This window comes from Xiphophorus couchianus, chromosome 18 (genome assembly GCF_001444195.1).
Source record: "Xiphophorus couchianus chromosome 18, X_couchianus-1.0, whole genome shotgun sequence".
NCBI classification, from domain to species: Eukaryota; Metazoa; Chordata; class Actinopteri; order Cyprinodontiformes; family Poeciliidae; genus Xiphophorus; species Xiphophorus couchianus.
The window spans coordinates 12,489,609-12,515,802 of NC_040245.1; the positions used below are offsets into that span (position 1 = coordinate 12,489,609).

General features: G+C 38.7%; 1 protein-coding gene across 2 annotated transcripts; it reads right to left on the minus strand.

Moving 5' to 3' along the window:
• Positions 1–1,606: 1,606 nt before the first annotated feature.
• Positions 1,607–24,202, minus strand: blmh (bleomycin hydrolase). 2 transcript variants are annotated; one of them, XM_027999151.1, is made up of 12 exons: positions 24,075–24,202; positions 21,168–21,365; positions 20,772–20,881; positions 18,894–19,035; positions 18,697–18,785; positions 18,494–18,586; positions 9,135–9,290; positions 8,877–9,035; positions 8,696–8,763; positions 6,961–7,078; positions 6,632–6,698; positions 1,607–1,908 (listed from the first exon to the last, which is right to left on the minus strand). In XM_027999151.1, the coding sequence occupies exons 1-12, from the start codon at positions 24,082–24,084 to the stop codon at positions 1,760–1,762; spliced, it is 1,359 nt and encodes a 452-aa protein (XP_027854952.1). In that variant the 5' UTR covers positions 24,085–24,202; the 3' UTR covers positions 1,607–1,759. The 2 variants fall into 2 exon arrangements, with proteins under 2 accessions (XP_027854952.1, XP_027854951.1); XM_027999150.1 differs by lacking the exon at positions 24,075–24,202 and having other exon boundaries at positions 21,168–21,393.
• Positions 24,203–26,194: the final 1,992 nt, after the last annotated feature.

Genomic DNA, 26,194 nt, shown 5'->3' on the forward strand with positions numbered 1-26,194 from the left:
AACCCTCAGAGCCAAGTGGCTTCCTGCCAGGTACAGTAGCATAGTGGAATAAACTTAGCCTTCATTTGGTGTGTGTGTGTGAATTAGAAGCAGAGAGAAGGGGTAGAGGGAACACCATTAGGGGCTAAAACAGAAAACACAGTAACCGTGAGGGTGACACTTAAATCACCAAGCTCTCTTTGTGTTGTAGCTGCGCTTGGGTGTTGACCGTCATTCCAATCAGCATCAGCCGACGCACTAGGTTAATCCTCGTCACTGCAGACACAAACAACAAAGACGAGGCAGCAAAGAAAAAGAGAAATTGGCAGACAGCTACGAGGCCTGTTGTGTAGTGACTGGTCCTGTATGGTTCAGTGATGGGCTAATTCTTCTTGTCAGACACAAATAGCTGCTAATTTGAAACCATCATAAGACTCATTTTTGACGTCAGAACTCGTAAGTCCGGTTGCATGGGTTCGTAAGTTCACAGCAGGGCTTTGCACCTATAAATGTAACAACCACCAGTCCCTTTGGACTGCATTCACAAGAGAAAACCCCATGAAACACTAGTTTCATAAATTGCAAACACGCATATAGTTACTGTCAAAGGAGATGGCAAGGTTTAGTGGATGTTAAAAGTTTACACATTCCGGTCAATTTTCCAGGCTTTTGAGAGGTAAAAACTAAAATCATGAAATAATTTCAGAAGGTTAAACATGTAAATGCTAAAGTTGCAAACAGCTTGTTTAATGAGCGTGTACACACACAAAACTTTACCTCGTGCATCTTTTTTTCTACACACCTAAATTAATTATGATACATCTGATTAATTATACATTTTACCTGTCTTTTCAGGCTATGTGTTTACTGGCATCCTTTAGCCAAAGCCATAGTTGTCAGAGAAAAAACAAAGGATCAAATGGATCTCGATGCACAACAGTATCATACTTGTAGATACAATCTTTACATGCTTAAATTTTTTTTTATGTCAAATCTTTTAACAGAGGTAGCTAAATTACAGTTAAAAAGGAAGGATACTTCAAAACAAATGTTTTTCACTTGGTGAAAGCTCTCAACCCTCCGGTGTTTTGAACAGGCACTAGGGAAGCCGCCACACCACAAGTGCGTCCTGGGTTCACAGTCAGGTTGGGACTTTTCTGTGTGGAGCTTGTATGTTTTCCCATTGCATGCAGGAGTTCCCCCCTGGTAATTAGGCAGTTCAAAACCTGGATGCTTGGCTAACTGGAGGTTCTATTTTCCCCATTGTTATGCGCATGCATGGATATTTAACTTTGTTTCCCAGTGAGATTAACAGCCATAAGAGATGTTTCAACTTTTAGCCAGAATAGCTTAATTGCTGTGTCCCTCACTCCATTTCCTATAGCAAGCCAAATCTGAATTCCTGATTGTAATGAATGAACCACGTATAACATGCAAACGTCCATACCTCATTGGCCTACACCACAGGAAGAAGTTGGTAATTTAATGGCTTAAATCTAATGCCATAACATTCCTGATGTTTGCCATACAGAGCATAGAACACGAGCTCAATTCACCAAGATGAAAAACAGTGCAGACTCCATGTGTATGTTCATTTACTTGCGATGCAGACAAAAGACACTGGTAGTCGAGTAAAAAAGAAAAGTTTTTATTTTTCCTATAAGAACAAGCTCTTTTGGAGGGGGGAGGCTGTGAGGGAAATATTGGAGGTAAAAGCGGCTGAGGAAAAGGGCGGAGTCAATCAGACTGAGGGCTGGGGCTAAAACCTGGATTTCTGGATTTATGCTAATGATCCCATTGGGTCCCACGCAGGAAGTACAACAGCCTCCTGTTGCATCACTTCCAGCACATCAGAAGAGAGGAACCTCTTGTCCACAACCACTTCGTAGACATACTCCGAGAACCAATCGTCCGTCATGATGAGATAACCTGTAGAGAACGGGACAAACTGCTTAGACTCAAGAAAAAGCAACAATTAACTTCCAAAATAAAAGAAAAGAAATGAACAAATCCAAGTTAAACTCATGTTGAACAATTACATTGTGCGTAGCAATAATAACAGATTTTTCCTACACTTATTTTAGAACGTTCCTAAAACCTGGAGAATGGAAAAGAAGCCTAAATATCTTATTGGCGAGTAAGACTTTCTGCTTATGCTTTCTCTGCCTTCTGTACCAAAATATGTGCACATGTTCTCTTATATAAAACTATCAAGACGGGATCCATGATAAACTGTTCTAGCAGTTCTGTTTAAACAGGTAGTAGGTGCTGAAGTCTAAACAAAGCGCAGATTCATTATTTTAGAGATCAAACACATTAATGATTCTTGGTCAAACAAACCTGCAACCAGCAGATTTAGCGGAATATTTTTTCTGGTTACGTTATGATATTTTCTCCTTGCATGGACAACTTTACCCATTATTTCTTTCATGAGCTTTTCATTAGAGCACAGCTCAGTTAGCATGGGTAAGCAGTATCATGGGAAAGTTATGCAACACTTCTCAGTCCTGTGCAGACAGATTCATCTTTCTCCTCAAAGAAAGTGAACCAAGTTTACACTTTTCCTTTACAAAAAACAAGCAACATTACATTAACCATTTCTCACTTTCCCTTCTTTAAATACATGTAGAGGAGGTAAAGAAAAACTCAATTAAGGGTGACAGCTTTTGGTCTTTGTTTGCTAATGTTAATAGGTTTTAAATGCTCTTCATTGCTAAGCTATTGTTTCAGCAGTCTCATGACTTAACACCGCCTTCTGTGCCGCACTCGGCATTCCTGGTATCAACTTTTCACAACCACCGTGAAAAACACAAAATGTTTGCCTGGTTTCTCCAATGTCACCGCTCAGCTTGATTTCAAAATTTGTCTGCATTTGAATGTGGAAAGCAACCTGGTAACAGCTAAAATCCTGTTAAAAACTGAATTCAACTAGCTTTTCCTCTCTTCCCACGTGCTCAGAGTTGAGAAAACACTCCCACTGTCGAGTACACTTATCAAGGACGTCAGGGTAACTGCAAGAACGTGCCACAGTTCAAAACAATGCATCAAGATAGCATGTGTTGCGTATTCAAGTTCTTCCAAGCACGCATGTCTTCGTATGGCACGTTGCCCGATTCCCACTGTGGTATTCCTGTGAGCTGGTGTGATGTTCCTGGAACCCACATGTTGGGTGGCATGGTGTGTGTGGGAATGTTGGGTGTTATTTGCCTTTAGGCTGACAGAGCAAAGGACAGATTGATGTAGTAGGAGCTGGGAGAGTGTAAAACAGCTGTCTTGCATTTCACATAAAAAAGCTAGTCGCAGCAAAAGGCTTTGCATTTTTGTGTTTTAGAAGAACAATGACAATACTTAGGATCTGGGTATGCACTGCATACCCACTGCATTCATCTGCCTAACTCAACAGGGCACAGCACTGAAGGGAGCCGGCCTCATCTGAGGCACTTTGGCTTTTCGTACTTCTGCATTTGCTTCATTCTTCAGCCTAAGAGAAGACACTGGGGTACCACAAATATATTCAGGGGTGATCAGGCTTTAAAAAGGAACAATGATAAATAACTCAAGGAATTATTTGTCATCTTTTACAATTGTGAGCAGCTTGCCAAACCTTGCAACAGCTGAGTTGATGACTAGGGCTGCATAAAAGACAATCAAGTAATAACAATGATTTTTGGTCAATAATGCAATTATTCTTCCAGCTCGCTCTGTGACCTTTAGCATTTTGACCTCTGTCAGGTCTGTGTCAGGTGTGGACATTGACTGTAGGAAGACTATTATGCAGGATGAATTTTATATTGACATGCAAAGTGACAACTCATGATACTTGGAATATTTTAGCCAATATCTACTGCATTCCACAAAGTTCTTTTATTTATATTTTGATGACCATATATTTAGCTTATTGTCTGGACTGTATATCAATTCCCTGATTGTTGTTAAATGGCCCATACAATATAGAAAAACCTCCAGATTCCTCACTGGATCAGTGTGTGAGGTAATGCACTGTGAACGAACTCAAATCCCAGATGCTTCAACCCGATACCCAAAGGAAGCACAAGACCTGCTACCAACAGCAAGGAGATAAACAGGTTCACAAATGGGTTATGGGTGAAAGGCAACTTTGGGGAAATTAGAAGGAATTGCACAACATGAGGAACGAGGTGCTAAGGCATTGTAGCTTTGATGACAACAGTAAAAAATAATTGTGAAAACAAATGACACTTCCTAACCTACTTCAAAGGAAATGAAAGCAGGACTCTAAGTGCGGTGCAGGGACAGATAACTGGATGGGAATAACCATGATGGATTGGAAACATACTTAAAAGCTAATGAAGTCTCTTATTCACATCCTTCCACACAAATTAACCTAATATTCTTGAGTTTGCCTAACAACAGAGTAGAACTGGGGGGGAAATTAAGCCATCATCTTTATCTGCCAGAATAATTCCAGGTTCAGATACAAGATATGCTAAATGTTTGGAACTCGGGCTTGGCCAAATATTCCTTTAAAAGTGTAAAATAAAACCCACAATAGTGTAGCCAGATATTTGTTTAAAATAGTATAAAAATGAGTTGTGGAGAGAAGGGCGCAATTATAGCATCTGACAGACGGTTTAAAGGTGAAAGAACAGAGAGTTAAATCTCTCCTGTGTCTTTTTTGGGGTCAGCAGGAATATCAAAAAATCTAAAGGGAGGCATTTGGTTTTTACAAACACTTTTATCTCCATAACTGCTCCCTCTTTACCCTCTACCACAAAAACTTTGATTTCTTCCCTGCCACTGTTCCCAAATTCTCACCAAATCTACATGCTTTTGCTTTTACTTCAGGCGCAGCCTCGTCTACTTATTTTTCAACCTTTCGTTCACCTTTTATCCAAGGAAGTCTGTCTTTCATACGAATTCCACTTCTCAAAGTTTTGTTCTTGACAACTTTATGAATTTAGCTACAGATGGGTTAGAGTTGGAGGGGGTGTTCATCCCTCATCTGCTGGTGTTTATGGAATAAGATCTGCATGAAATAAATCTGATTTGACTGAGGGGCTTTTACATATTTTCCTAATACTCTCTAAGGTTTGTGGGCTCAAGCAAATATTGTGAGTACAGTTGTGTGCCTAAATGCACACAACCGTGTGTGTTTGGCACCCTGAACTTCCAGAGGCTTGTTGAGGCCAGAGATCGAGATAAGCAGCAGAGAGAGTTGAAGAAACCTCAGGAGTATCTGCTGCTCTTGTAAAACCATCTACAAAATATTTGAGAAATTTTCATAATCGTGATATTAGATTCATAAGAATAATTAATCATTTGTGACTTTTGTTTTATCTTCACCAGTATTTCATAGATTCAATATCACAAGTAGAAAGATACAAAACCTTTTTTTTTTTGCGTACAAAAAATGGCTTTAAAAGCATTTAAAAGACAGAAGCCTATAATTATAATCCAGCCTTGAAATAAAACTTGACATCACCGTTTGCTTTGACTTAAGGATTAACGCAATAGATGTACCCTGCCACCAGACCGAGGCAAACTGATTTGAAGAAAAAACACACATTAACAAAAAAAAATGTCAGACTGACTCCCAGTGCAAGACGATACAGGCGATTACATATGTATATAGAAAAATCAACACAGGGGAAGATCTAAGGAGCAAAGGCGCACTGGGAACAAAGAAAAAAGGAAGAAACTAAACCAATACATGTAAAGATATAAAATTTATGAACATAAATTCAAAGCACAATAAGTTTTGAACTCAAAGCGCTGTCTATCTCTCTTTTGAATGAACCACATCGCCTTCAATTTTGCAAAGCTTGGTTTAACTTGTCACAAACCAAAATCCTCCATGAAACTTAAGAAGCTTGTCGAGTGTTTATATTTAAAAACATAAAGCCATGAAGTGCAGCTTGCATCTCACGCCGGACTCCATTGTGACTGTTCACCTTCCTGTTCTAAGATCCCTCTGACATCTTTATTTCTGTATCAACTGGCTCTGCTTAAGGATGACCAGTGACGCCCTCTTCTGGATGGCGGCCACACTACAGCACTGAAAGAAGGTCAAGGAGGACGTTATTAGTCAATCTATTGGAACTACTTGTAATCTGATAAACTGTTGTTCAATATTTAATCATAAGTCAATAATTTAGACAAATACTTTTTAAAGTGTTGTTAATTTTTTGTTACACTTTTGCTTCTGAAGGTCTTTTGCACTAATATTGCTTTGGTAGAAAAGACATCTCCACATCACAATTGAGTTTACAGTGTCTGATCTAGGCATATGAATTGTGGTCTCAAATTCATATCTGAGAGCAGAGGTATTTAGATGTTCTGTTTCCAAAGCAAATTAAATCTTCCAGATGTAGAATAATGCATGTGCTTCTTATAAAGTGCTGTGGTTCTTTTACAAAATAAATCCCACAAAATGTATTTGTTGGGTTGTTTGTCACTGCCTAAAGTATATAAAATGCATCGTAACAGAAACTGCTCCTTCTAGTCCTGTTTTTAACTGAATACATATGAACAGGAGCTTTATGAGTCAATGTCAGACCGAATTACTTTGCTGGAAAATGTGCCAAGTTTAGATGAAATAAGTAGGTTTAGTTTGAAGCACTTAACATTCAGCATCACACATTTCTGAGGATCAATCAAGAGTTTTGGTTCTTACCTTTGTTTCCACGGTCATCGCCCCAGGAGTTTTCCACCCGCCATTTTTCGTAACCTTCTTTCCCACCCTGAGAGAGAGAGAGAACAGAAGTCAGACAAGGGGGAGATAAGAGTGAGAACTGGAGACATGAGGGAAGAGAGTGACCTGACAGCTGGGGTTGCTTACAATGGAGGAAATTGACAGAATTATGAAAAACTGCAGCAGATTAGAGTCGAGTAAACAAACAGTAAAACCCTGGGAAATTCTGAATGTGTGTATTCCTTGTGGTTAGTCAGTGCTGTGCGTATGAGTTTGTCACATTCCTGGAGTGTACGTTTGTGGAAGTGTACCTTGTCTGTAACAGCAGTGAGTATCATGGCGTGCGTCATGAGGGAGTCGCCATATATCAGTCTCTCTGCCTTGGAAAGGTTCTTTACAGACACTCCAAACACAAGCTCGTGGTTGAACCTGCAGAGGAATCAAGAGTATTTCCAGTTTGAACTCAGGTGGTGACTTCACTTGTACACTAAAAGCATCTTTTCATAAGACCATCTTAAAAGTAATCCTTAAATCTATTTTAGAAGGATTAAGAAAAAAAGCCAAAAGCACAAGTCTGGGATTTTAGAATAGCTAGCTCATCAGCATTTCTCCTTATCTTGAGTATGATTGAAGAAATTAGGCTACGTTGGGCGTCATGTTGAAACAGATCCGTCTGAGTGATGATACCAGACGTTCGGCACCATGCAGGTTTAGTTCAGCGGGAAAAGTTAAGCTGGCGCCAGCAACTCACGCGGATCGGCCACATTTCCTCTGAGGACGGATCGACACCTGATACTGTCTTATAAAAGCATTCATACCATTTTTGTCACCTTGAAACCACAGTCTTAAATATATTTATTTAAATTGTATGATCCAACATAGAACTGTAAAGTGAACCATTTGCCTGTAATTTAATCCTAAAGGGAGAGCATTATGTGAAATCAACTTTTTTTTAGCTTCATATAATGTTAAAATGTTCTTCCCCCATCAAAAACATACCTGGAGTGTTGCTTTAATTCTTTCATGCATATCCGAGAAATCCTTTAATCTCCAGTGGCAGCCATTTGGGGTTCCTAAACACTTGCTCTCACAAAGCACCGCCTATTTCCACAAAACTTCTCGGAGCTGCAGTCTCCAGCAGAGTTAAACCCTAACAGAACAGGAAAACTAACAGTGCTGGACTCCACAAATCTGGCTTTTATGGAAAAGTGGCAAGCAGAAAACTACTGATGGAAGACAGCCATAAGAAGTCCCTTATGGCTTCTCATAATTGAGAATTGTAATGAATTTTATCAGATGAAACTAAAAGGCAGGGGTAGATAAGGTAGTCAAAGTTGATTGGAAGATTGGAAACCTACATTATGAGTTACAATGGAAATATAAAAGCAAAACTGGTGATTTTCAATTGTAATAAATTTTAAAATCCATTTATATTACCTCCAATTCAAAAATGTTCATTGATTTGTGCTGATCTATCACATAAATTCACTATACGCAACACTAAGGTTGGTTGTTGTGCTATGAAAATTAGAAAAAATGTTAAAGCGGTATGTATACTTTTGCAAGACTATTAGAGTTTTGTTCCATTTGCATCAAGGGTCTCAAACTCCAGTCCTCGAAGGCCACAGTCCTGCAACCTTTAGATGTGCCTCTGCTGCACCACACCTGAATAGAATAATTAGGTCATTAGCAAGGCTCGGAGAACTGATCTACACAAGGAGGAGGTAATTAAGCCATTTCATTCCTGTGATTTGTACCTGTGGCACATCTAAAAACTGTAGGACAGCGGCCCTCAAGGACTGGAGTTTGACACCCATGATTTACATGAACAAGAAGAGCAAATTGGGTTGGAACCCAAAAGTGAATGAAAGAGATTCTGTTTGGTGGAAACAATCCTTAATAGACAGGTTCTCATATTTGAAAACAAAGCTATCTCCTGCCAGCTTCTAGTTCTGTGGAGAGTGTTTTTATCATAACTGAACGGAAATTTAGTACAGTCTAAAGCCTCATCCATTCTTGGGAGAAACTTGGATTAAATTTACTCACACATTCATGTCATTAATGCCCAGTTTGCTGTGGAAATGTTTCCCGACGTCACATCCAAACCACACGGCCTGAGAGAAGTGGAAAGATAAACAAACATTAAAAAAAAGGTATTTTTCAATTTCCAGAATCCATAATTTACAAATATTTGTGGCAACAGTCATGTCCAGTTGTTCCCACGGACCTCTCCTTCCTTGATGGAGTCCGCTGCGGCTTTCTTCAGCAGCTGGATGGGTTGGTTGTTGTACAGAGTCCTGCGACCTCCAACCATGTTCCCGAGGAACTCTACGCTGTACAGCTTCCCGTAAGGATTCTGCGGTCGGGGGTCATTTACAAGGCAGACCTGAGCACGGGGAGGAACCGCACAAGTTTAGAGAGCGAACAGCTTCGCTTTGCAAGTATGCAACTCATGTTTGTGTGGTCTGTCTGATGTGGTAAGTACTTTGTCCTGAATGTTGTAAAGAGGTTTGACGTGTTCCCTGTAGAACTGCTGGGGGGTGTGTGGTCCCATGCGGTGGAAGTTCTTATCCTTGTCCCTGTACTCCCAGCAGATGGTGTCAGGTGGGCTGCCTAGACAAACACTGGCCACACGAAACACCTGCAAAGACAGCAGGAACATGAACCCTCCATCATAAACTGTTCTAAATAACCTATCAAGCTGGTTATCCCACATTATGAGATGTTGCTAGTGTAGAAATAGCTGTAAAATGTAAAAACATTTACAGCCAATCTTAAATGGGGTGGAGGGTTATGTAAAACAGACTTTTTTTAGCTTTAAATCATGCTATGTTATTCTCTAATCAAAAACATACCTAGAGTGATGCTTTGATTAATTTATGGATGGCAGGAGCTTCTTAAATAGACAGAGGCTGAGTTTTAAGGCAATTGCAAAGTCAAATTTCTCTTAAGTTATGTTTGATATTGTTACACCCCCCCCAAGGTCTAGGGGTTCAGGGGCGGTAACATAAAAATGTGTCCAGAGAAAAAATGTGTCCTGATCCTGCATAATAGAAAAAAACAAAGAGCCTACACAGCCTCAAGAGGCCAGGGGCCGTAACAGATATATTCAACAATTGTACATCTAAAGGGAACATAGGTACATAATTGTGCTATAAACTGTAAACTATAAACACCCTCGTTCCTTCATAAGTGTCTTCCTGCAGTGCAGTAGTTCAGATCGAGTTCCTGTGGGCTAAATCGAGCCGTTTGGACTGGGTCGTCTGTCAATCTGGCCCTTCCAGCCTCTGATAGAGTTATCTTTGGAATTTCCCCCTTTTTGCTATTCTCCTCTCCAATCTTTTGCTCGCCTCTCCCAGCACCTAAAACGACTGTTGCATTGAAATACAATCAAAAATAATAAGAACAACTAAGATGAAGTGGACTGCATTTGTAGTGTTAGGAAAATAAGTTCAGTGATTTGGCAAACACAATCTAATACTACAATGCATGTTCTAATTGTGTAAGTTACGCAAACGTTTTCCAAAATTCCTAGTCAAGTATAAGGAAGATGTGAAATTTAGCCCTGGCTTAGTCAAACAAACACTTGCCTCTTTCAGCACTGCAAAGCGTGAAGTCACAAAAAGAACAGACATAAACCAAAATACACAGATGTACTGAGTCAACAAAGGCCTCTGAACCTCCTTGATCTCAGCTCAAAAATTTTGTTTAAACCGTCTTATGGGCGAGATTAAAGCCAAAGTGTCCATCTTCCCGTCTGTCCCTCGACCTCTGCCTCAATTCTTGCTTTTGTTTTCATTACCAGTATTTTCTTTTTGTAATGTCCAACTTCCTCGTGATAGTTGAGCAAAGAGCTCTGTAACCATCAGCATAGCAAAAGCATTCATACCCATAAATATTTTAACATTTTGCCAGTTTACAACACATGTTATATAGGCTACATTGCTTTTTAATCAGGATTTTAAAAACACTAAAGGAAGATGTTGCTTTTTATTCAGTCCACTCAAGCCAATTCTTTGCAGAATACTTTGGCTGGAATTACACCTGTAGGTTGTGTGGAGTTTTGTCTTTGTCAGCTTTGAACATTCTTTTCTACAAAAGAATAGCTCTGAACTTAAGGTTGAAGAAGGTTTGAGGTGAGATTAAGAACATGATCAAACATAATGTAGTGTTGATCAAGGGAGTGTGAGCACTTTACTCCAGGTCAGCCTTGTGAACACACATCACAACAGGTAAGGTAAATAGAGGGGGTGTGAGTGTGAGGCTGGGCTGACAGAAAGAGACCATAGAGGATAAACAGCCATGGTGACATGTGAGCAGGACCAATATTGGAACACCTGTTGCATCACTGACAGATGTAAATGAGTGACAAAAAGAAAACAGAAGAGGGAGACACAGAGATGCTGAAAAAAATTAACAAATTGTTCTATTAACCTATTGATTTGTTTTCATCATGGTTACTCATGCTGATGTTAGCTAAAAGTAAATGATCCAACACATCCAAAAATATAAATGAAGATTCTGAAACACTGATATAATTCACTATAAATAATATTTATCAAATCAAGACGGCTGGCATTCCATTAATTCAAACTACATCAAACATGCATTCACTCAAATCTTAATCTTAAAATCTGAACAGAGAACAGTTCAACATTATCCACTTATTTTGTGGGGATCTGTTATTGTGCAGCCCCCTTTGTTGTAATTCAGTATCTGAATGAAAATCCACCTCAGGTCTGTCACAGTTAGTTTGCATGTCAAGCTGTAAACAGTGACCGACCGACTGCCCGACACTGACGCCAACTGTGGCCAAAGTCTGATAAGATCTGTTTCCAGTGTTTACTGGATGGCTGACACCCATCTTACATATTTAGATGTTGTGTGTGACCAAAACAAACAGGTCATCTGATGTTAGGAGTGAAACTACCCATACAGCAGACAAGAAACGACTGACAGTATACAGAACACCACATGCGCAGACATGGAAATAAAAAATAATAATTTAAAAAACTGTAATAACATAAAAAAGAAATGTATTTTTATAGCAACTGTATATTATGGCACAGAATGATTTTTAGAAACCCCAACCTTTAACCTGGAAGTGTTTGTTGCCTAAAAGTTTTGGTTTATGGAAAGCAGACACCATGTTTCATCTGGTCAAAAGAACCTGAGTCACTTGGCACCTTTCACACACGAACGTCAAGCCGATTCAAATTCAAAAAGTACTTTATTGATGCCAAGGGGAAATTAAAGGTGCACTGAGACAGAATGGATTTCTGGGTTTAGTCACTAATCCTTAAGGGTTTCTGCAAATATCAGTGGGGTAAATTGAGACTTTTTGAGAGCCGAGTTAAACTTGGTCAAGTTAACTTCGGTTAATTAACAACTTCACATAATTTGACAAAAACAATTGTATTTCATTTCCCCAAGCAAAATACCACTTTCAGGAACAGAACTTAAATGGTGAATCCATGCTCTATAGTTTTGTTTTACCATAAAATACCCAAGTTCTTAAGCTGGAACTACGACTAGCATAACAAATTATTACCACAGGAGCACCTCAACAAATTAAGGTAAATGAAAAACAGATGTAAAGAAGTAATGTGCACATTTACAAAATAATTTATCTTTAATTTAAGCCTTTTATGGCCAAGCTGGCTGAAGTTTAGAATTTTTAAAATCCAAAAACATTCAATTAATACATTTAAATCTTTATATCCTGAAAGTTCAGTCAGACATGTCAAGTATTTTCAATTAGAAAGATCTGTTTCCCAAAGCAAATCATCCAATGATCTGAGGAAGATTGCTAGGTAATGTACCTTGGGGCGTCCACACTGCTGCGGGCAGTTTAACACAAAATAACGAAGGGGCTGGTGGTGTCTTTCAGATACAGACTTTGTGGTGTGCGCCATTAGTCTCATCTGATCAACAAACATGATTTCAGTTGTGTTTAGTAAACTCATTTTTGGCTGTTTGTGATGGTGGCTCGGTTAGCGCCCACAAGATGTCACTCTTTACTGTAGCTCTCAGTAAAAATGTCTTGCCACAATGAGCCTTGCAATATTTTTTTTTACCCAATTTACTGCCGTAAAGCTAGGTGGTGACAAGATAAATCTGAGTCCTGTTCCAGAGTACTGGCCAAGAGATATGATGCATCACATCATATCCTTTTCCCCAAGAAAACACAAAATTACGGATAAACTACAAGTTCCTAGAAAGACTAAGTAACTTTAAAAAAAAAAAGTGAAGCTGGATATATTCTATGGGACTTGTTACTGGTACCAGTTAACTGCACTAATTGTAAATTTAAGAGCATTTGGATGATTCTTCTGTGATAAAACCAATTTATAAATTTACACATTTCTTCATCAGGGTGTTAATAAATGTAGCCTGAAAATACAAATAAAGATTAGAGTTTAAATGTTTACCTCCCCCCCCAAGAGTATGAAAGATTAAGGGAAAAGTACTCTCGCACAATAAATGAAAATAATTCTGCACAGAAGAACAATTTGAGCAATCTTTAATAATAAAGAACAAACAAAAGAACACCTACTGAATATGTCGCACACTGAAACGTTATAGAAAAAAATAGAAGTAATTTGTTGTGTACATATGGTGGCCAGCAAACTTTAGGGTTAAAATGCATTCTCACCAAACTGAATGTCAAAATGAGGTAAACGGTGCTCTTAATTGCTCCTCAGAAATAAATGTATAACCATTGTCTAGAAGCTGGACTTGTGAGTATAAGCAAATGACACCATGCAAACAGTTTGGATAAAATTGAAAGAGGTTTTGATTAAACTTCCATGTTTTGTAAACATTCAACACATGTGGTCATTGTTAAATCCTAGCAATTGTGTGGAGAAAGTCAAAAGAAGAAAAAGAAGGAAAAAAAAAAGGCAAGCAGACGACTCAGGCTGCGGCTATTCCTGCAACCTGAAACACAGACACACATGCAGCAACCCACCCACATAGAACAACAAATGATGGGGGCCCGCATGCACAGGGCCTCCGAGTAGCAGAGGGTAACTGCTCTGTCAGCTGATGACCGACTCATAAATTAGACTTGTCTCAGGAATCACACTCTGCATGTTCAGAGCCAAGAGCAGAGCTGCACATGGTGCGTCTGATTCCATGACGCAATGGAGCAGAGAGGCTCCAATCATGGTGTGAGGGATAACATCTGTGTATTTCTTTACGTGTGTGAAGTACAGCATATATGTCGTTTCCTGTGACTCGTTTTTTCCTCTATTTAGGTGTGTATGTTGACTCTTTGTAACTTCTTGAAGTTGGACTCATGATGAGTCAATCAGTCATCATCTGAGCCTGAACAACACAGATACCAGAAATGATGTCATAATTCAAACCAGGAGTCTTATGCCACGGTTCTGAAATTAATGTCATGAGCTTCGTTTGATTGAACATCCCCAACCAGCTGTTACGATAAGAACAGGTTCTTGACACGCAAATATATTCATTAAAGTCAAGTGAGCGGCAAGTCTGGTGAGTGGAAGCAGAGACGCTGACACCTATTGGCTGTCACTGCGGTGTGTACGGGGCCGACGTGATAAAGACCAGGGCACAATCCCAGCCGCTACATAGGCCAGTTGGACAGCATCACTTCCACGCACATGAAAGTAGGTCTGACAAGACGCTTTGATCCTGGCTGAAGCACATGTGAGCAAACTGAGGTAAAACTAGTTCCCTCAACGTAGAGGAAAGAAATTAAGGCCAAGAGATTCAAGAGCACAAACAGAGCAGGTGGTGAGCACAGATTAGGACTTGAGGGCAGGAATTTCACAGACTGTAAGAATCATGAGGTAGTTTGTTAACCTAATTAACAATCCACTGGCAGATGTGTTTTAGTAAGAGGCAGAAATTTCTTCAAGATTACCTTCTGAGATGCAGAGGTTTGTAGCCTCCAAGAAGTTCAACAGTATTTCCAGTTGATTACAACAGACTGAGCTAATATGAAGCTAAAATTTACCCCAAGTCTAGACCACCACATCTTAAATCTCTGTATGTTTTTCAAGTGCATTGTTAGCCTTCTTAGACCACTGCTTTACCTGTGACATCATGTGGACTACATCTCTTACAAAACAAAATTGAGTTAATCTGAAAAAAATCAAAAGCAAAGATTTAAGACAGAAAAATCAATGAGCTGTATGATTAATAAAAACTGCAGTTGCTCTTAATCAAAAAGATAAATTGCACTTTTAATTTAAAGGCTTGCACATTAAAATTTGAATTCAAATATTTATTTAACTTTTTATAATATAATAATAACAACAACAGAGAGTAATGTTTCCTAATATCACGCCGCTCTAGACAAATGTAGTCTCGTCATCGTTGGCTTGAATACTACTGTGCAAGTTAGCCTGGAGCGACATCCGTGCGTAGTTTGGCTCTGTTTACGCCCATCGTTCTTCTAACAGCGTGAATCGTTCGTCTGCAACAACCGTGACTGAGTTGTGTTTCACATAACAAAACGATTGCAGGTGGACAAACACAAAAACAATCCTCCATCACCTTCCACAAAACGGCGGTGCAGAGTAGCAGCAGGAAACCTAACTGTTGCATAACATACGTATCCGATACGTGTATGTGTGTGGCGATGAGAGGACATCCATGAAGGTGCAGGTAGATGCAAACAACTGTTTAAACAAGCAAGCAGTCAGCAGCACAATACAACCTAACAGCTGACAACAAAGAGTGTTTAACCAGGCCTCCGCACTGCGTCGATGGGAGATTGATTGACTGGCCTCCCACACACACACAGACACACAGGAAGAGCGAATTAGGCGTTAAACCCACACAACATACACGCTGAGGGGCACCTGACACATGTTACGCTTGTGGCACATGTGTTTGTTTACACACATGAAGAGGGCTGACTGTTGCACTGGGCTTTGCTGTGCAGCAACAGATCACTGACTGTTCCATAAACAAGATCACTATCGTCCATGGTTACTGCTTTAGACATGACGTATGCGCATTAGACACAAACTGCACAAGGAAAAACGAGCAGATGAGCTGCTGGTGTGTAGCAAATACTGATAAACATAAATTAATTAACCTCGTCATTACAGATACAAGAGAGGGAAGCTTTATGATACAACTAAAAAACAAAACGTGTAGGCATGCATCAAGATGAGTTCAACATTCTCAATGAAACTTGATTAACTTATGCTATCCTGTTTAAATATGAAAGCCTGAATTTTTATTCCATATCTCAAATTGTCTTTAATTTTAGCAAATACCTGTTGACTGGCAAACTTCAATACCTTCAATTTATTTTTACGTCCACTGTTACACTGGACATTGTTCTCCCCAGGTATGCATTGATGGATAGCTCCCTCTGCTGGTCAAAATGAAACAATTCAGTGGAGAAGCAGACTGCCCAAAGTCTGCTTCTCTATTAATAACTCAACTACAACAGCAGCATTCTGTTTTACAATGCGAAATGCTTCATAAATGCATAACCTGCAAGAACTGAGAAGCTCAACTCACTCAACTTGATTGACCATCAAACTCACACATTCTCTACACAAAGCTGAATGGAGTAAACAATTAACCACTTCAGCAAAAATCATTTACAGAATCCTTCCTACATTAAATAAGCCTCTTGGTAGTGAGTTTTGAACTTTGAACTGTGATTTCAGTGTCTGTAAAACTATTCTGAGTCTCACTAAAGGTGGTGTACCAAGGCTCAACACTTTATTGGACCATCATGCATTGCAGCCTGTTTCAGTATATTGCAGTATATGTTTTAGTCATTTATGTAACTTTCAGAAGAAAGACAAAAGCTACATAGGATCATACTCTCCAGGCTACATTTCTGCTCTGTGATTACAATGGACTTTGGTTTTCTAGCAGCAGAATGTGTTTTAGAGCATGAAAAAGATAAAGAGGCTTAAATTTAGAAAAGTGTGTGTATGTTTAATCTAATTAGAAAGAAATATGAAAGAGTAGAAGTGCACAATGTCATAAATTATAACATCCATGGATCGGTTGGATGTAATATTTAGTTTATGATACTTCAAGTGACATGTATTCAAGCTCTGCACACCAGTAATATATTTGGCCGGATGAGTCACCTTTCACTGCCCTTGTTGCCTGTACTGGATGTAAAGATCGTCCGGATACTTTCTGGTATTTATAGCTATGACAATAAAAGTGCCAACAACAAGTATTAGAAAATGCATCACAGTCTCTTGGCTTTGAGAGATGCCATCAACCAGAGTTTTGTCATGCGTTATCACCTCACAATGACGATTACCACACCAGAGTACAGACACCACTGAGGAACTTGGATGGCTTTCAATGGTGTTTGCAGTTAAAGTAATAACACATTTCACTTTATGTTCAATAGAGGAGATTGGTTAGCACTGTGTGAAAGATTCAAAAGGGAAAATGTTCAAGAATGTAAATAAATTGTGGCTGAAGTGCTGTTATCACTAAATTGTCCATCTAAGGCAGCCATATTGGATATTGAAGACTGTCTTTACCCATCTAGTATTCTGATATCCGAGATAACATTTCTTCGTTTTTCAACTTGAAACTTCGAGGTGGAAAGTGTAACATGTAACATGTTTTGTAACATGTAATAAAAATTAATTCTTCAACAAATAGTGCCAATTAGAGCTGTATCGGTTCAACGAATGATTTGAGGAACTCGATCTTTAAAATTCCTTGAGGTTTTGTTAAGTACTAGACTCTGCTTCAGTCTTTTGCACATGAGAGGAAATCATCAAGTCACAAATTGCAGACAAATGCAATTTTACTGGTCCAGATGCTTGTTGAGTCATTCACTTTGTTAGACTAAACAACTTACGATTGTGACCAGATTAGACTTGTTGCAATTGTAATTTTTCCTCCTCAGAATCAGGAGGAAAAGAAAAATCCTATTAAAGCAGCTTGAAGAACTCTAACCAGACAAAGTTGAATATGTGGGGGGAAAAAAGCACTGAGTAAAAATAGTTCTAAAATCGTATACTCTTGTATCCAAAGTAAAAACACAATCATATTCCTTACAGAACTGAACCTTGCAGTTCACAGTGACTAGATAAGTTAAACGGTCCATAAAAATTCACAATTCTGATCTGAATACTGACTATATGTTCTTTTATAAATAAATACAATACAGTTTTTATTTTTAAATGTGGGTGTTTGGAGTTGAATTTTACTTTTTATTTTGAACTGCCTACTATTATGTGCCCTCACAAAATATATTTGTAACTTATCGCAAAAAATTACACTGTATATTAAAGGCAACATAAAAGTGCCAACAAGTATTAAAAAATGCATCACATTTTCTAATAATATATACATGTACATATCCCTATGTACGTATATAGGTATATGTATATATACATATTACATATAACATCCTTATAACCTGTAAAAAAACATTCAAACATTTCTATTTTTTGCTTCTACTAAAAATCAAGTTGTTAAGAGAGAAGTTGATCAGACCAAGTTTTTCACTCTGTAATCCTTTGTTTTCACACCAAATGTTTCACTGTGGAAATGTTTTACTGCCTGAACTCTGGAATTCACTGACCTGATCTCCGTAACATCAACTCTTTGCCACACTTTAAGTCCAAACTCAAAACCCATCATTTCAATTTTCAATATGCATTTCAATTTTGTGTGTGTTTTTATGTTAAATTATGTAAGGTGACCTTGAGCGTCAAGAGACAAATAAAATTTATTATTATTATTAGTGAGACTACAGTCAGTACTTTCCCCTACAGCAAAATTAAAAAAATCTCTCCAAAGTCAATCAGCACATCAACATGATAGAAGAAAACATGAGTGTGTATTCCCTGATAGGCTCACCTCTTCTATCATGGAGTCAATAGCTTTAGATAGTTCGGCCTTCGTAGCGTCACTGGCCACCATGTTCCTCAGTCTCAAGCAGTATTCCCTCAGCTGAAGCAAAGCGGAAGACAAAAACAGCTTTGTTCTATTACTAACACAAGTCAATGATGAAGATATAATATGATTTCAACAGAACACTGATCTAAATGTGCCAATTGTACTTTATGATTGAGGATGTCGTTCATTCTCCGTGAAGCCTCTGAACTGTGTGACTCTGGGAAGCATTTCTTTGGAATGACGCCGTACTTCTCTAAACAAAAGCAATGAGAAAACATCTGAAGTGAAAAGCAGAAATAATGTGCAGATCCAAAAAAATATTAGCTTTAATTTACTATGATTATGTTTCATGAGAACTAACCAATGAGATTGACCAGCATGTCCCACTGCCCGCCATCATTGGTTGGGTTGGAGAGAAGGAACTGGACCAGACGTCCGTCTACCGGCTCCTTTCTCTGTGCCGTCTCCACGCACGCATGGAGGAAGTAGTAGCAACGCTCAATCTGAAAAAAAACAGCTCTTATGTTTAGAGTTCACATTAATTAACCTGATTTTTTTCAGTCCGTTATGAAGAGGGGCCACATTTTTTCTACATATAGTTGTGCTTGTGGAAGCACAACTAAACTAAGTTGTGCTTGTAAAGCTGCATTCCTGACTGTTATTTTATGCTGCCCTGTTGAATCCCAAAGTCTACATACACTGAATAAAAAGACACATTCAACAATTTTTTCTCACCGTCTGCAAACTTCTGCAACTTGTGTAGAAAAATAGTTTCAACATTCACCTTTGATGGCAAGAACTCAGCACCCACTCTGTGTGTGGGTGGATGTATTTTATGCTGTTAAACACACATATGCACAACGCTTCTCCCATCGCTACGCCTAAAATAAACTGAAGGCTCATACCATAGCCACCAAAACTCACAGAACATGCCGAGCTGTGTCTGTTAAAGTGTGGGAGTTGATGCTGTTGGTTTGCAGGTCAGGCAGAGATGAGCAGAAATAATGAGAACACCTGCACTTTAGTGCATTCTGTCACCTCTAGCACCCGGTCAACGCCTGTCGTTTCTCTTCCCATAACAAGGACAGAAACATCCACACAGAGACTTTTGGAAGGTTTGTGTTTCTGCATTTTCACTTGATGAATAGAGGTAGATTTACTCTGCTGTGACATCTACTGTTTAAAATAAAAACTGCAGCAACTATTGTATTAGAACCAGCAGGGTTATGCCCCAGCCCAGATTTTTGCTTAATAACCACCAAAAAGGTAAATATAGCCAAAACAGCATCGCAAAGGTCTAATTTAAGCAAGTGAGTGTTTTGTCAGGTAATGTGTTTGACTTGAATCAGGATATTTTGTTAAAAAAAGAACATAGGCCTTCTTAATAATAGTTTTTTTACTGGGTAAATTTTTACCTGTTATGCTTTCTGACAGTGAAATCAGGAAAAAGTATAAATGCTAAAAAAAAAAAATAGTTTGGTGAAAGAGCAGGTTAAAATTCATTGGATAAATAAGCCGACAAAGAGATGATTATGTGAAATTGTGCTAAATTGTATAATTAATATTTTCTTTAAAAAATGTATATGAATGAATGATTGATTGAAGGAGGGAAGGGACAACTTGTCGTCCCATCCAGGCTGGAAGAATCGATCAGTTGTGTTTTGTTTATAAAAGAGTTTCTAAATTATTAGTCCTATGTTTTTGTAATTGTTAGACTTTTAACTTGTAAATAAAAATCCTCACCATCACGTTCTAATCCAGACATGATATTTCTTATTAGTCTTTAGACCAAAAATATCCTCACGAAGAGAGGAGATGCTCACTTTGGTAGATTTACTCACAAACAGAAGCAACAAATTTTAAAGATCTACCTTCCTGTTGTTAAATTTACGACTAATATTACTCGCAATGTTATTCAATTTCCCTTCAACAAGTCACAAATTAAAGCTGCATTCCTGACTGGGAAAATGTCCCAACATGTTGGAGAAAGAAAAAACTAGGGAAAAAACATGCAAAGCTTGAAACAGTGAGAGGTCACTGTGGCATCAGTTCAAAACAAAACACACAAAAGAGGGCTTTAGGAACAATGACAAGGTGACAGAGCGCTGCATACATTGCATCGATTCAAACAGATCCACAAACATTATGCTAACAGAAGAAACTGTAGTTACTGCCATGCTACAAAACACAAAATCCAGGTATCAATAGCAGAAGAATGAGATTGTGCAGAGGACGTTACCTTGTCCCAGAAGAAGAGATATGACTGACTAAACTCAAACTCTTCTAAATTATGCTTCTTCATGAAGGGAAGTCGCAATACATTGAGGCACGAGAAGATCCAACATCTCCCTGTTGTTGTAAAACAGCAATAAATCAGTTAGTGAAGGCATGACACAAAACTGTCACTCAACATATTCCTAAATAAATTCAAGAATGAACTGGGTCATTTTAACACATGGATTTCTACTGAAAATCAAATTACACAAAAGTGGTATTGATTTGTCAATTAGGTAATCTCTCAAAGCAAATGATTGGAAAGGCATGCATCTTCATTGACCCAAAGTTATGTACATATTGTTATCTTTCATCTGTTCTCTGTAGGGTTTGTAAGCGACAGGTAATGTATGTGTCATACCTGAGTTTTTTTGGTTGGTGATAGGTTTGCCTTCCGTGGGAATAGAGTGCTGAAAGATGTGCACAGTATCCTGGACAGTCTGTCGATGCAAACAAACCTCCAACGGGTCGATGCAGGTGGAAACATTCTGGGCCAACAGATAACGTGGTTCGGATCGCAGGCGTTTTGTAAAGGTGGTCACCTTTTCTGGACTCAAACCTTTAGAGAACATAAGAGGGAGATAGAAGTAAAGAATTGGACTCAAAAAATCAAGTTGCTCAACTTCAATCAGTCAGGTGGCTTCTTTGTTTTTTTTCTTTTGTAACTCTCATGACTCATCGTCACACTGTAGATTTAACGCACTACTTCCCATTAGAGCAGGGGTGTCAAACTCCAGTCCTCAAGGGCCGGTGTCCTGCAGTTTGTAGATGTGCCACAGGTACAAAACACAGGAATGAAATGGCTTTATTACCTCCTCCTTGTGTAGATAAGTTTTCAAGTGCCTTAATGACCTAATTATTCTATTCAGGTGTGGTGCAGCAGACGCACATCTAAATGTTGCAGGACACCGGCCCTTGAGGACTGGAGTTTGACACCTGTGCATTAGAGATTCGTCTCAACAGCACTCACTCACTATGACATCATCATTCCTGGAAAACACTGGATCAATAGTTGTAAGCCGGCACCTCGTCTTTTCCTGAATACTTCAACCGTCTGGTGCCGCTCTTTTTCCACCCTCCAAACAGAGTCAACAACAAACAATTGCCTTCTAACAGCATAATAAATGCTGTTAGAAGAACAGCTTTAATGGGGGAATACAGGCCCAGTTGGAGCAAACGCACACAAAACTCAAGAATGTTTCCACATTGTCGACTAGTGCCAGAAGCCCATTAAAATGCTGTCTACATCGTTTTAAACTGTGTGATTGTGAGCGTGAGTGGGAATAAAAATCCATCCATCCTTTTTCTGTTCACCCTTTGTCCCTAGTGGGGTCGGGAGGGTTGCTGGTGCCTATCTCCAGCTACGTTCCGGGCGGGAGAATTTAGAGAGACCAATTAACCTGACAGTCACGTTTTTGGACTGTGGGAGGAAGCCGGAGTACCCAGAGAGAACCCACGCAGAAAACTCCATGCAGAAAGACCCCTGCCGGGAATCGAACCCAGGACCTTCCTGCTGCAAGGCAACAGTGCTACCAACTGCGCCACTGTGCAGGAATAAAAATAGGTATTTTGTTCCATATAACACAGTAGGAGTGTAACTGGTAAACATTTTATGGATGCAAACTCAACTAAAAACCCAAAAGTTTAGGATTGTATTTGAAACATAATCAATTACAAATTTATTGATGGAACCTGACTTAATGTCATGTTTTGATTGTTGATTCTATGTTGCATTGTGTTTCTGTGTTTGATATGATGTAAAGCACTTTGAAATGCCTTGCTGCTGAAATGTGCTATATAAATAAAATTTGATTGATTGATTGATTGATTGATAGTACTGGAGGCCTTTAGCTGCAGAAGGCAGACCAGATCAGGCCCTGAACACTTATCTGGTTCCATCTGTAAGAAAAACACACTGGAAGCTTGTCCGGTCCCGCTGATTGGGGGACTAACGGGTACACGCAACAAACACACACTGACAGAATCAAAGCGGCACCAGTCGGCGGTTTGTAATTAATTCAGTCAAATAATAGTGTAGAGCAATTAAACATTGAGCAGGACATTGCCTAGTCATGCATGTTGCCGATGGTTTGACGCTTCTGAGTCAGCTGCTGAAAGGCAAAGACTGGCATAATGTCAGACTTCATCAGCTTATATTCACAACCTATCAAAATAAACACAAACCAAAGGCAGAAAATATTTTCAGATGGTGCTTTGCCAGAAGGTCAACATTGTATTGGTTCCCTTATGGGGAAATATGCACTGATCCTGACTAAAGCTGACAATGTAGAAAAATAGTAAGGGATGCCAGTGTCAGTTTAAAGCAAACATAGCTTAAAGTGACAGCAGTCTGGTATTTTTTTTCTAATACCAGGTTGAAGCTGAAGCTATGAGATGAAATCTAATAGTCACCAAGTTAGTAGGCTGGTAAAGTTGGTTAGCCTGTTATTTAACACACGAAGGCATGAATGGCGAGAGCTGACAGCACAGAGGTTTTTCTATGGATTGGGGCCAAGCCCTGGCAGCCAGGGGTGACTTGCAAATTCACACATCAGAGGTTTTACAGCTGGGTGTGCATTGGCTAAGCACTTTGCGATGCCCATCGCGGCATTACCAGCAAAGGGCAGATCAACAGCTGAAACGAAGCCGGAAAGCCGGAGATCAAAATGTGTTTAAAAGAAGACATTTCCATTTCGCAAATCGACAAATAATTCAGTATATATTTAGCACATACTACTAAATGCGCCATCTAAACACTCGGATCCAAGTCAAAAACACAACGCCTATAAATACAGAGAGTTGTAAAACCCGAGAGAGGGAGCACATCTCAACTATTCCGGAAAGCTATAACATTTAAAAATCATTCAGAAAAAAATCAGTTAGCACATTCTCCTCTAAAGGAAATTAATCTGAAGTTTAAAGAGTTTGACAGGTCCATTTTGGACTAGCTGGTTAAGCAGGAAGCCTCACATTTTCTATAGCTGACAACTTCAAACCTTTAATATATTCCTTACTATCTGCTTATAACTGCGGTCTCTATGTTTGTCCCATGCATAGTGTTTGTTTCCATAAGCTGCCAACTCTGCAGACAGAACACGGTAGTCTTGCTAGCTCACCACCCCGGCATGCTGCTAACGCACTGAATGCTAACCTAGCATGTTAGCTCGATCACTTGTCAGCCCTTAAGATGCTGGAGAGCATTTGCTTTAGCTGGTCGGTGACATAAAACCAACATGGCTGAGAAGGGACACAGCCACGCTCAACCTACCGGCGTCCATATTTCTGAGGAGCTCGAGAAGCTTAGACTGTAGTCCCAAAAAAGTCGCCGGCTCTTTGTTTATCTCATTCACAGACAACGAGTCACTGTGTGCAAGGGGTGCGCTCGTTTCTGTTCGATCTTTGACGTGGCGTTTGGGCGGAGTTAAAGAATCTAAATTATATCCATCGAAACTTCCCGGTGTGATATGTCACCCTTTTGTTTATTATTTAACACATTAAGAACCTTTCTGGGTTATGATTTTATTTTTTTTGTTACAGTAATAAAATAGGTTTTAATCTAAATATTCAGCTTCTGTCAGCTAGACTTTGTTCCGCATCAGAAAGATTTAGGTTTGCACTTGTGGTTCATACACAAGACACTCTTTTTCTCTTTCTCTCTTGTTTACTGCGTAGTCCTATGGGAGTGAATGAAATGAACATGGGAGTAAAATTAGCGCTGCCAAAATGTGACACAGTAAAAGCGCTTGAAACGTTTGTGTTACTGTGATACATACAACAGAAAATATTGTTTTAATGTCTATTTCTGACTATCAATACTTAATATAGGCATCTGTATATAAGACAATTAGGCAACAATTTATATACAATTAGACTAACAATTACAGTTGAACACATCAAAAATCATTGTTCCCCAATCCCCAGCAAAAATATAGTAATCTTTTCAATATTTTTAAAGTATTAGACCTTTGGCTCCGAAATCAATTTCTAATCTTCACAAATATTATATGTAAAGTAGAACCAAGAGGGGGTCTTTATTTCTAGCAGAAACAAACACATTTTTTAAGTCCAATGTGAGCTTACAAAATCCTCCCTTCAAACTGAAACAAAACCTGACAGTATTACTTATTATAGAAAAACAAAATGTCTTCAGTCAGAGGTTTCTCCACAGCCACTGTAATACAGATTCTAACAGAAGATCCTTCCTGCCTAGAGCCATCTGCATCTGCAACAACATTTTGACAAAAATTGAATGAGTTATAACATTTAATTTCACCTCTGGGATTGATAAAGTACTTTAAAACTGAATTGAAATGAATTGAATTAAATATGAGGGCATCGTCACAGCCAGCAGAAGGTAGAACTGAAATTTATTGGTTTTCAAAATGACTAAGTACAAAAACACCTAAGAGTAGCTGTGCACAACTGTGGTGCAACAATTTTATAAAAAGTTTCCAAAGGAACAGAAATTGTGTGCAGTATATATAGACTTAAACTATCTCTGCAAAGACAAGTTTGAAAAGTTATGATAGACTTCAGATTATAAGTATTCCTATAGGACCAGACTAATAATACAGTAAATATTGCACCACAACTACACTCGGAAGAAAATGGATATTAATTTTAATAACCTTTACCTGCTCTCAGTTTCTCCCCATATTCATCTGTGTTATCTGGTCTTCATTATGCTGTTTGTTCACTAATGTTCAATATCAAATCTCTTAACACCTTCAGAGTATAGCTGGATTTCCACTGAGATTAAAATAATAGAGATTAATATTATTTACCAATTAGGTGACTTCTAAAAGCTTTTGGGAGGACTGCATTTTATTTAAGGGAATCAGAATAGGACAAATGTGTCATAGTTTCAGAATTAAACTAGTAAAAATGTTTTACTAAAATTATTAATTTCTCAGAAAGTCGCTCACAGTTATGTGCTGCTTTATGTTGATCTATTGCTTGACATCATAACAAATTAAATTGATGTTGTGAAATTTAAGAACAATGTATACTTTAGTAAGACAAGATGTTTAAGAAATCCCAGAAACTGTCACATTTTTTGAATCCAAAAATTAATAATGATCTGCATGAAGTTATTATATATACAAGCTCAAGTTGCTTTCATAAATCAACCATCTGTTAAAATGTTTTTTTTTTAAAATGTCAAAAACAAATCAACTCAAATAAGCCACAAGAGCTACAGAAAATACAAAGCAGAACAAATGAGTTTCTGAGGTCTTTTGTAAGACTGGAGTTTACACTTCCTTGAAATGAGCCTCATTTCCTGCTTGAAAGTCGGTATTCCTGCTCTTGAAGTCAGTGCTTTCCTGTAAATCAAATCCTAACATGTGTGTGTTTGTGTTCAGAAAAGTGTGAAGGGGCTGGATTAGT

Coding starts and splice junctions, on each gene's coding strand:
- blmh (XM_027999150.1), bottom strand. CDS start 21,378: ATGTTCTCTAAAGGTTTGAGTCCAGAAAAGGTGACCACCTTTACAAAA. Junction 18,786..18,893: donor CATGCTGGTCAATCTCATTG/GTTAGTTCTCAT, acceptor GCTTTTGTTTAG/AGAAGTACGGCGTCATTCCA. Junction 9,291..18,493: donor TTGACTCCATGATAGAAGAG/GTGAGCCTATCA, acceptor CTGTCTTTGCAG/GTGTTTCGTGTGGCCAGTGT.